The 12,274-nt window shown below is 42.5% G+C and overlaps 1 protein-coding gene across 5 annotated transcripts in view; it reads right to left on the bottom strand.

Moving 5' to 3' along the window:
- Window positions 1-6,881: 6,881 nt before the first annotated feature.
- The window catches only part of LOC112141573 (sodium channel protein type 4 subunit alpha), a 261,117-nt gene continuing 255,724 nt past the window's right edge, over window positions 6,882-12,274 (bottom strand). For all 5 annotated transcript variants that reach the window (XM_036217311.1, XM_036217310.1, XM_024264726.2 and 2 more), the window contains one exon: window positions 6,882-11,945. In XM_036217311.1, coding sequence (XP_036073204.1) covers window positions 10,648-11,945 — 1,298 coding nt within the window. In that variant the 3' untranslated portion in view covers window positions 6,882-10,647. The remainder of the gene's footprint in view (window positions 11,946-12,274) is intronic.

The raw sequence follows: 12,274 nt of genomic DNA, 5'->3' as shown, positions 1-12,274 counted from the left end.
GATTTCCCCCCAGCGTAACTTCGACTCATTTTTTTTTAATCTCTTTCATGTATTTTCAGATGATTTGATTCTTTCTGCTGAGCTGCAGTACCCATGCTGTCCAGGGGGAGGCAGCAGAGCTCCGTGGAACCCTCAGGTTCTGCTGTTTTCGAAGGGTCACCTGAGCGCTCCTTCCTTCACTCCATTCCCCGCTTTCTCTCCATCATTTTTCAGCCCCCTCCTGCTCTGCTTTTGGCCTCTTTTACTGTGACTTCAGCTTTTTCAAACTTTTCATTTTCCTGTTCTTGTCTCTTTGTTTCTTCAATATGCTGCATACCTACTGCACCTCTCTGAGCATCTGTTAATAATAGAATGTAAAGTTAATAAACTGGAAAACATTAAGCACAAAGTATATATCTTTACTTAAGCTTATATTGCAAATGAGTTCAAAATCAAACCCACAGTCACGAGCATCCTGGAGGCCGGCTCTTCTACGCAGGGACAAGGCGCCCTCTGCTGTCCAGACTGTGTAACTACAGTTTAAACAGGGAATCAGGCAGAAATTGACTTTTTATATGGGAAATCAAGCAGCGCTGATTCTGCTCTGCAGGTCTGTCTGTCAGGTTTAGGAGTAATTTAATTATTTTATGTGTTAACACAAACTTTATTAAATTTGTTAAAATATTACATAATACTTTTGATTATTAAATATTCTATCTTTATTGTTTTTTTGTGCCATTTTTGTTTAAAACATAATAACTAGTTAAGAAATCTTAATATTTTTTTATGTTAAAAGTTTTTCTGGCTAATATTCTATTTCATTTCCTGTTCTTTCGTTTTTTGTCATCATTTTAAATTTATAAAATGTTTAACCACAGACTCAATTCAAACCAATAATTGTTATTTTAACGTTCTTTTGAAGACTTCTAATTATCATAATTTAGATTCAATGCATTATATGGGTTTAGTTTTCTTGTTTTTCTTTAAATCAGAATTTGGTAATAAAATAGCTTTCTTTGATCTTTTGGTGATTAAATAATTAAACATAAAATTACACAGGAAATGGAAAACAACTGAAACGATGTTCTTATTTAATAACCATTTAACCTGTATGAACATGCATATAAATACAGTTTATTATCATTATAACCTCAGCAGTGCAGACAAGGAGCTCACTCATCTTCACTCTTATCATCATGGGACTTCATCATCTCGCTGCCATAGCAACAGAGAACACACACAGTGTGAATTTGTCCTCAAATGACACTTGGTCCGGAAAATGGAGGAGCAGAGCATCCACAGAAGCCTCGGTCAGGCTGTTGCTTTCTCACAGAGGGAGGGGGGACACCACCAGCAGGACCTGCTGAAGGTGTTTGCTCACAACAAAGAGTCACCACGAAGTTTTGTCCTCTTCAGGTGAGTTTAACGGAGACAGGACCAAAGAGAAGAGGGGTTTGTTGAAGTCCACGCTCTGAGAACTCTGGAACTTTACTTTGTAGTTAGAGTGAGGAAGACTCATGACTCTGTATGTTTGTGTTAAAGTCAAGAATGAATGACTTCTAGAACAAAGATCTTTAAGCTCCAGCATCTGAAGTTGTCACTAAAGCATGTTACGTTGAAAACATGGTGGTAGAAGAATGATGATGTGGGTTCTTTCAGCAGCTGCTGCACCATTTCTAGTGAAATGAACTCATTCAAGCCAGTCAAACAGTAAACTCAGAGGTAATATCTGAGATGAAACTCTTTTTAAATAGGGCTAAGCTTCTATTTTCTGTGATTAGTTTTAGTTTATCATTGGATATTTGCCACACTCACAACGTATTTTCTTAGATCAGAGATCTACAACCTGCAGCTCCAGATCCACATGTGTCTCTTCTATCTCTCCATTGTGGCTCCTTGTTCAAACATAAAATAAGTCATGGAGACTGCTGATCCAGACATGTCTACCGTCAGAGTCAGCAGCTCTTCTAAAACAAAACTACCTAAAGAAGACAAATAATGAAGCCTGTAAACTAAGACTACCAAGATCCAACCCCAAACTAAAATAAAAAAACCCAGCAGTGAAAGACAAATGCTAGTGTGAATGCTGTAAGCTGAACTTGGCTGATGAAGATGCTAGTGCTGATAGCTGAAGAAGCTGAAATTGATAGCTAAACACGCTCAAGCTGATAGCTGATAATATTACCTAAATACCAAATTAACCTAAAAACCTAAAAAACAAAAAAACAAAACTTAGTTTAGCCAAAACAGCTAGCATGTAGCTGAAAAAATAGCTAAACTTCAAAATAGCCAAAAAAACTGAAAAAGGCTGACCCATCTGAAAGGCTACCAAACGGCTAGCATGTAAATTTTAGCCTAACTACAAAACAGCCTGAAAATATATAAAAAAACCAAAACAGCTAGCATGTAGCTGAGATATTACATAAATTCAAAAATGGACAAAAAAATCGTAGTAAATGCCAAAACAGTCAAAAAGCTAGCAGAATGTCAATTTTTTAAACTTTAAAACTGTAACTTTTTCACATAATTATGAATAATAAAAGTCAGGAATATTATTCCAAAATGAATCAACTTAAACCTTAAATAACTTTAATATTTTACTCTCCATAAAAATACGTTTTGTCAAAATGATACAAGTTAGAATAAGAACAAGATAACATCGGGTCATTATTAACAATAAAATAAAATGATCTGGAGGGCCGGATAGAATTACCAGGAGGGCCGGATCCGGCCCCCGGGCCTTGACTTTGACACACATGTGTTAGATCAAACTTAAACATAAGAGTTGAGGAAATAAAAAGTCCTAACTGCTTTTGGAATGGTCTTTCCTGGAGGAAGAAATTGGACGAACTGTCCCTTTAAGAGTGAGGACAGATGGGGAGCTCCATCAAACATATGCTGAGGATGCTGACACCCCCCACCCCCACCCCTTGTGCATTTGAGGGCTGAGAGGAAGTTACATAATGCAGTAAACAAATCAACACACACTTTGCTTTTTCCTCTCAGTTCAGTGCCTTGCTCAAGGGCAACGAGGCGGTTAGGACAGGACGCTCTCTGCAGCTTTAGGAGATCCAATAAATCATTCATATGTTTAACACCTTGTTACATGTTGCAACAAACAAAAGTGTAGGGAAGAGCTTTTTCAGGGACTAAGACAAACAAAAAACACACAGGACAGGCTGGATTTAACCCCCGGTGGTCATCTGTGGTATTACACATTTTGTGCTTTTTACTGCAGCCAGATAACTTCATGATGGACACATGTCATCATCCAATCAGCGACGGCCCTCAGTTCCTACCTTTACACATTCTGTGTTGTTTGTTTTTCAACATTTATATTTTGTTTTCTTGAAATTACTTTTGTTTTCCAAAACATTTTTTTCTTCATTTTTGTTTGTGGAATTTTGTTTTGTTTTCTTAAATGTAAGGTGGTTTTTTTTTTCTTTTGTTTTGCTTTTTTTCACAGTCGTATAGCGACCTTTAACCCCTTAACACCTGAGACGTTGTCAGGCGAGCCGCTTTTCTCCTAAATCTACACTCTAGACTCAGTCTACAGTAAATCAATGACCGAAAACACTGGAAGTCCGATGTTAAAGGGTTAAAAAGGTTTGTTCATGTGATTTGTACTTCAGGGCCTCTGTAGTTTATAGAATTACACCAAAAACAAGAGGTGAGATAAAAAATACTGAAACAAGAACCACTCTGAAAAACACAGAACTTTTTATGAAGCTTCCCAGCCAGCAAAAACAGGTGTGTCCCACCTGTGTTCGCCCACAGTGGCTTAAATCACGTGTCAAAGTCAAGGCCCGGGGGCCGGATCCGGCCCTCCAGATCATTTTAATTTATTGTTATTAATGGCCGCTAGCTTTTTGGACTATTTTGGCATTTACTTAGAATTTTTAAGGCTGTTTAGGAGTTTAGCTGATATTTCAGCTACATGCTAGCAGTTTTGGCTCACCTAAGTTTTGTTTTCTTTGTTTGTTTGTTTTGCTTTTTAGGTCAATTTGGCATTTAACTAATATTTCAGCTGACTATCAGCTTCAGCATTTTCAGCGGCCAAATTCAGCTTACAGCATTCACACTAGCATTATTACAGGTAATGCTATATATCTAGTTCATAATTATGTTAAAAAAGTTACAGTTTCAAAGTTTTAAAAATGTAGTTTCAGAGAGTTCAATAACTGTTTATCCTGTTCGGCCCGTGACCTACGGTGTGTTCTGGAGTTAGGCCCCTTGTGCGGTTGAGTTTGACACCCCGGGCTAAATGGACACTCAGTGGGTTAGCTCGGTATGCTAGCCAGCCGCCTGGTGGACAACAAAGCTTGCTAGCTCAATACAGTGGAGCATGTTAGCATGCTACAGAGGAGCTCGCTAGCAAAATATAGTGGAGCTCGCTAGCATGCTACGCTGTCCAACAGGCAGCTGGCTAGCATAGCAAGCTAACTCCCTGAATCCCCATTTTAAACAATGTAAGCAAACACAGGAGGGTCACCACAGAAACTGTAGACAAACCCAATTAGGGGCCACATTTTCTGCCCACTTTTAAACCATATGGGCCCACCTGGCCTTGCTGGCTGAGTTAAGCTGAAAAGAAGGTATTCAAAAGCAGGACAAACGACATCACAGCAGATTCAGTATTAAACTTTTGTCTCATTTATTACAGGAGGCTTTGTTTTATATACAGAGACACGTGTTTGCAAAATACTAAAAAGTATTTCAACTTAAAGTTCTAAAAAGTATATATGCAGTCTCTAGAACACGGGCTGGGGTCACTGAGGCACGGTGTCGCCTCCTTTACACCGCGGTTTCACCGGCTGCACTCCTTCATTTTAGACCACTTCAGAATTCCTGTTTCAAAAACTCAAAAACTGTTTTGTGGAATTTTTGGGTGGAAACTACAGATTGTTCGTCTGGAGTTACAAAACATTCATCTCCCACCTTTTGCCACAATCACACGGTTGAACCTTAGCTAAGCTGCTCTGCCATGGCCGTCTGCTGCTGGGTTCACAGAAGACAGAAAGGTCCTGAATGAACAAAGATTACAACGCGGATCTTGTTTCTAAAAAGGCAACTCTGCAGATATGAGGATCCTACTGCACTGATATGACTGGAGGAAACCGGTGAAACCAGCGCGGTGTAAATGAGGCGACATGGTTAAAGCAGTGAGAGGAGGCCTGAAGTCCATGACAAAGAATATTACTCTTCTCATACCGTGGATGAAGGACTTGCTGCCTGGGTACACAACTGTTGTATTGCATTGATCACACAGGTAACAGTAACAACAGTAAGACGAAGAAACAATAAGTGTGTATTCTATTTGCATTTGCTCTGTGGGGTTGGTACATCGGGAGGACATTCCTCTGATCTGAACCTCCAGAAAGCTCGTGAGGCCTCACGGGCTGCCTGTTTCAGGAGTTCAGACACAGATAGAGCTGAAGCTGAACAGAAAGCTGTCCTCGGCCCGGCTGCTTTTGTGCTCAAAGAAGAGTGGAAGGTTCAGACTCTCTGAAGGAAAACAGCAGCACAAAGAACCGTCACCTCTTTAAAATGCTTGAGTACGTTTTCTTAACTAACCAATTATTCATCCAAAAGAGACTGAGGCTCTGTCTAATGACATCAGTGGTTGTGTCCAATTCTTTTACTGCTCACTATAAAGTTCGTTTGCCCTTTTGTAGTGTTGTCTGAATCTACAATTCCAAAATCCAGTGCCCTAGAAATTTCCCAGAAGTCTCTGTGATAAACCAGTGTGCATTGACGCTCACTGGATTGGCAAATATAGACCACAATGCATTGCATTTTAGGGCTGCCATAGTCGACTAATCACCAATTATTCTTCCAAGTAGTCGACTAATCGAGTCATTCATGACTCAAATATAAAAAAAGTAATTTTTTTGTGCTGAATGCTTACAACTTTGTTCAACTTTACAACTCTCTGACTCCATATACGACAAATCGACCAATAAATTAGTCGTAGACTCTCTTTCTGTAAACTTGTGATCAAGCAGAGGGAGCGGCTTTCCTCTGAAACATGCTGCAGTTGGCTCTTATTTTGAAGGAGCTGGAGCTAAAGTTTGATGCTAACACTAACCAGCAATTTCACCATCCTTTGATGATGTGAAAATATCAGTCATGTGTTGTCTGAGCTAAATATCCTGTGAAAAACAGACTTTAATATCAACCATAGGCAGGGAGTTCCCTGTCTGTAGTCTTCAGTGAAATGTTTACATTTTTGTTTCAATCTGGTAAAGGTCGGCGCTGTAAACTTAACCAGACAGCACAGACGGCCTAACTTTACATTTCCTCCTATGTTAACTCCAGCTGCTTTTTTTTTTAGCAAGTCAGGATCTAAAATAAATAAGTGGAATGAGAGACGTCTGCTCACGTCCCAGTCTGCTACTGGATCGGCATCTTTATTAAAGGGTCACCAAACAGGGAAGTTGGAGGCTGACTCCGCCCACATGTGAAAATCCAGTCAGAGGGGTGGAGCTTGGGGGGAGGACTGTTAATAATGCGAGACTTCTGAAACTCACAAAATTCAACTGCAATACCTCCATTCAACCTGTAGGGGGCAGCACAGAGACGGTTTTTGACTATGTTTACAAGAATTGTACAATTCTATTTTAATTTGTAAATAATTTGGCAACAGACAGCACTTTTAAATCCCTATTTATAGAAGTCAAGAGATAAAAAAAGTGAATTTAGGGTTTGGTTACTCTTTAAAGTACAGAGCATGTTTTCAGGCTGATGCTGCTCGAGGTCGGCCTTCAGCGAGTCTGAACCTCTCAGTGTCCAATCAGCTGTTCGCTAGAAAACCTGTGAGGAAGAGTCACAGTGGCGATGAAGCACAGCTCAACAACCAGTCGGGCAAATGTTAACGCAGTCAGTCAAGGAACACATCAATCGATGGCTGAATGACATTTTTAATGGACAGATGAGAAAAACATGGCTTCAAATGTTGGGTTTGGTGTTGCAGGCACACTCTGGGTCTATTGCTACTTAAAACAGCCCTTCAGCACAACTGCAACCTGAAATACACCTCTTAGCAGTGTCGTAAGTGTCATCAGGTGATTTATTCTCAATAGAATTGAGTAGAAATAGAGTCCAGACGGTGCCAGTAGACTTTTAAAAACATTTTTAAGTTATTCTAGTAAAGCATTGTTCAATAAAGATCCTTCGAGTGACAACAGAGACAACGAGAGAGAGGTCGATCCAGATACCGAGATCGAAACTGTACATGTCATAAAAACAAGCGTCGACTCCGCCTCCATGTTCACCTGTGAGGATATCCACAGAAACGCCCCCTCCCCCACTGTTCCCGGGAAACCAACTCACGTCAGGTTCATGCAGCGCCGCGCAAGTCCAACGCCACCCACAAACTCACCCAAGATATCTGCAAACTGTTATTGCTAAACGCGTTATTTCATTTTCTCTGTGCAAATAGATAAAAGCAGCCTCGTTTGGCCCTCGCCCCCCAGACCAACACAGGTCAAGGAAGAAAAGAAATCAGAAAGCAGTGGGGGTGGATGGAAAATGTTTCTTTCAAAGTTTGATTTGTACGACTCTACAAAACTGCTCTTATCTTATAAAATATGAACACATGCAGTTTGGGTTAATCTGAACCAGAACTTTGATCGCTCAACCCATCAGCTTCTTCTTCTGTTACAGGAAAAATCAAAGCTCTTAGAAAGGAAGAAAGAAAAGCTCCAGCCTCCTGGAAAAACCACATGCGAAGGGCAATGAGTTTTCCAACTCAGGTTGACAAGTAAATCAAGAAATGATCAGGTACGAAGGGAGGTCCTGTGCTTCAGAGCTAATGGTTCACCTCCATTCAAGACAATTCAAACGTGTCCTGATTCCTGTCACTGAGACCCAGAATCCTGGGATCGGGATGGCTCCAACAAGCTAAAGCAGTTTCCTACGAACGTCTGGTTTCTTTTTTAACCACGACCCAGCTTCTTCCTTAATTGTGCTCAACATCCATGACTTGAGCTTCTGCTAAGTTAAGACTGAGAAAAGATCTGTCCCTACAGCAGCTGGGATTCCAGAGAGGTGACTGAACCGTCCCAGTGAAACTACATCTGATGATAGAGCATGGAGTTCAACTAACTTCATAAGGTGGAACTAACTCTTGTCACGTCTGAAGGCCTGGGCCCACAGGATTTGACGGCCATATCAGAGGGAAAAAATGTGGACAATCTCCCACACGCGCTTAGACTTTATGCATGTTTGTGACACAGACGCCAGAGTCCATTCCACTGCCACTCCACTGCCAGAGCACTGCTTTGTCTCATGTAAGCGCGTCCTCCCACACTCAGCCGCTAAACAGACGCTGTAAGCAGAGGTACAAACGCAGACCGGCGGGGAAACTGCCGTGCTACAGCTGTGCGCGAATGCGGAATTTCTGCGTCCAAGCACGTGTGCCAGCGTTCGGGCCACGGCCCGATCTCGCACTGAAACTTACACGACTGGTACCACGCGCAGTCTCAATTTTTGTGCAGTTCAAATTTTGTATCGCGTGTATGCACGTCTATCCCACGTCCACTGCTAACAGGAATTAATATTTTTCCGTGATATGGCCGTGAAAGCCAGTAGGACCTCGCCTTTAAGCTGATAAAAGTCGAACTTTCAAGCATTAGACTTCAATGAATGTGAAGCCAGTCCAACCACTCTTATTGAGTGTGATGATGTGTGTCTTTTTCTGCTATGACGAAGGCCTCATGACAGGTCACACCAGACATTCCCACATTGACACCTTAATGGGAGTAAATGTGGTCTTTTGATCCTCAGCTCCAATCCCAACAGAACTGGTCATCATCCGTTTTATGGCTTCAAGCTGCTTCTGCGTTTGTTTTCCAGAAAGACACAGCAGTGATACCTGGCACATGTTGGGAGACTAAGCAGCCTTTTTACAAGTGATTTAAAGACCGCATTGTGTCAAAACATTGTTGGAAGACCAAAGTTTTTGTTTGTATTGGGAGAAAACCAGGACCAACTAACCACAAAAAAGAGGCGACATTGTACCGTCAGGATCAGATGGTAAACCAACCTGTTTGTTCTCAGAACTTGAGTTCACATTCAGTCACTGAGGTTTTTCCAGGACACTGTTGACAGCTCAGACACTAAAGACGAAGCGTCATTTAATCGTAACGGAACGGGGGTAACTCTCAATGCTGATTGTCTCATCACAGTCACGTCTGGCCAGACGACACCTCAAAGACTTCAAACACGTTCCTCTTTGGGAATCTGGTTAAATTCCAGGTGTTAGTCAGGGCCAGACTCAGACCAGATGGGTAGTTCATGACAGCAGGTGAATGGTAAAAAGGTTTAGTAATGGAAAGTTTGTAGAGGAGAACAGTCCTACATGGATATAGGTTTTTTAAGCTTCTAAAATTTGTTGCATGCTTAAACATAATTGTATGAATTTATTTTATTTGCATCTTTATTAAGCTTTGAAAAAGTACATTAACCTGAGTGTTCATGCCGGCAGCCTGTGATGATATGAAGTTAGATAAAAACTCAGCTAAATCCTTTAAAGTTTGCGTTTTTACTTTGATTAACGATTTTAATTCTTTATAGAGCATTTAAAACTTGTTATAGTTACCTCAAAGTGAATGTCTTGCTAAATAATGCATCACTGATTAGTGACCTAATTGTAATATCTAATAGTTACCCTCATGCAGGACTTTACCGACGCATCACCCACCAGGCGTAAGCGGCGGACGGGAAACTGTTCGCCAACGAGGCCAAACATCTAAGACGAGTGGGGGAATTGTTGTTGTGCACTTTTTTTTTTTTTTTTGGTGTCATCGGAGGAGGAAAGGACCTCTTCCCAGGCTTTTTTCTGTGTGTTCAGCCCAGGTGCAGTAAAGTGTCATCGAATGTAAACTCAAAAGTGCAAAACTGCCGACAAAAACAGATGACGTTGCTTTTCAGCTTATTGAGATGACCGCAAAGTCTCTTCTACTGTTACAACTTGGTAGCTCAGCAACTTCTTCATCGCTAGCGCCACTCCATAGTCAAAAGAGAAGCTCCTTTTATTACCAACTTACCCTAAAAAATATAAAAAATAGTAATAATTGTACCGCTATTAAAAGACTGGTAACATCAACAACGTTATACTTTTACTACGAAAATGTTTCTTTGATTTGCCCCCCTCTCTCAAGTCTCCTGAAGTTAGAAAACCATTGAGAAGCATCGCCTGGACACCGCCCTTACAGCAAAGCATAATCTGAGAATATTGATCAACTGTGGGAAAGCCCCCACCTGAGCAGTCAAATAAATAATAGATACATCTGTAGTATAATAGTTCTGAGCAGCTGTAGATGAGGCCAAAGACCAGTCCAGACTGTCAGAACCAGGCAGTGGCTCCCTTTCATTCTTTAGTCTTTTGTTGCTCCAACAAAGGCAAAGTTGACTGGACAGGAGAGAGTTTCCTCTCTGTTGTGCAGTTTTTCCCCTTTGCTTTAAAAAAAACTTCCAAAAAAGTTGCTCAGCTGAGTCCTGGAATTTCCACGGGGAATAGGAAATGACATTAAAGGTAGTACATCCTCCTCTTGGTTTGCTCCGTCAGTCACGTCCTGCAGCATCCCTCCGCTTTGATACATTCATAAGCAACAGCACAAACAGCTTTCCCCAAAGAGAGGTCAATTTTTTGCTTTAGAGTTGCTCCTAGGGTCCTGCGTCCGTCTGTGTCTGGGGTTGAACCGCTGACTGATCGCTCAGTTCGCCAGCTGAGGTTTCAACCGCCGTTTCTGTCGTGACAGCGAGCGGATGATAGACCTCCGATGCGGCTCGTGTCACGCTGTTGTAAGAGGGCGGGGATGAGGTGGAGGAAATGGTCGCAGAGCGCTCTATCCTCAACAAACTTGAGACGTAGTTTTCCTTCATCATGGTAGCGATCAGTCCTTCTTTCTCGGGGGCGTCGTCTCCGAATATCACCTCGCTCAACGGCTCGCCGTCCTCAGTGTCATGTTGAGGCGTAGTGATCTGGCGGTACAGGTAGGAAGCCGCCTTCACCTGCCGGATCATCAGGTGTCGCCGGTAGCACCTCTGAATGATGGTGGCAGAAACCTCTTCCTGTTTGCGCCTTAAAGTTGTTGTAATCGGCTCGTAGGAGATTTTGGACGGGTTGGCCATCATGAACTTCTCCTCCATCTGCTGCTTCAGGGCGTCCATCTCTCCAGACTCGCCCAGCACACGCTTGGTGAAGGCAAAGAGGATGTCCAGGCAGTGGATTTTGTCACCGCTGACCATCGGCAGGTCCATGGAGATAAGTTTGATCCTATTAGGCTTAGCAATCCGCAACGGCTCTGACAACGCATCGGCAAAGTCTGACAATTTGGCATATTCAATGAACTGTGTGGCCTCGGGGTCAAACTTCTCCCAAACTTCATAGAACATCTCAAAGTCATCCTCGCTCAGCGGCTCAGTGCTCTCCTCTGTGGCTACACTGAAGTTCTCCAGGATGATGGCGATGTACATGTTAACCACGATGAGGAAGGAGATGATGATGTAGGTGACGAAGAAGGTGATGCCGACAGACGGGTTCCCGCAGTTCCCCCTGACTGTGGTACCCGTGTGGCGGACGTTGGCGTCGCACTCCTCCGGCGAGTTGTTAAGAATGGGGCTGAGCAGACTGTCCCACCCGGCAGAAGTGGTGATCTGGAACAAGCAAATCATGCTGTTCCCAAACGTCTCAAAGTTAAACATGTCGTCGATCCCTGCCTGTCGCTTCACGTAAGCAAAGTTAGCCATGCCAAAGATGGCGTAAATGAACATGACGAGGAAGAGGAGCAGTCCGATGTTGAAGAGAGCAGGAAGAGACATCATGAGGGCGAACAGTAACGTCCGGATGCCCTTCGCTCCTCTGATGAGGCGCAGGATGCGACCGATACGAGCCAGTCGGATCACTCGGAACAGGGTTGGGGACACGAAGTACTTCTCGATGATGTCGGCGAGCACGATTCCTGGAAGACACAACAAAAACATCAAAGTTAGCCCACCCCTAAAAGCTTAAAGGGTTAGTAATGGGGTTGTGGGTCATTTTCGGTGTTAACTGTATTTTGCCTTATATTTACCATTTCCAAATGTTTTGAGCAAGAAATATTGAAATAAAACGGAATTTTTGAGGCCAAATTGGGCAAACCTGTCTCTTCCAGGTGAAAAGCTCCGTTTTGGTCACGTGGTGTGTGTGACGTCAGAGGGGTCAACATAGCAAGATGGCTTCTGCTTAGCGTGTCGGAGCTAGCGATAGCGGCGATATTTCAAGGTCCACAATTCTGTCTTCAGACTCAGA

This window comes from Oryzias melastigma, linkage group LG20 (assembly GCF_002922805.2).
Source record: "Oryzias melastigma strain HK-1 linkage group LG20, ASM292280v2, whole genome shotgun sequence".
NCBI classification, from domain to species: Eukaryota; Metazoa; Chordata; class Actinopteri; order Beloniformes; family Adrianichthyidae; genus Oryzias; species Oryzias melastigma.
Note: the sequence above shows the minus strand (reverse complement) of the source record. Positions and strands in the feature narration are given on the sequence as shown.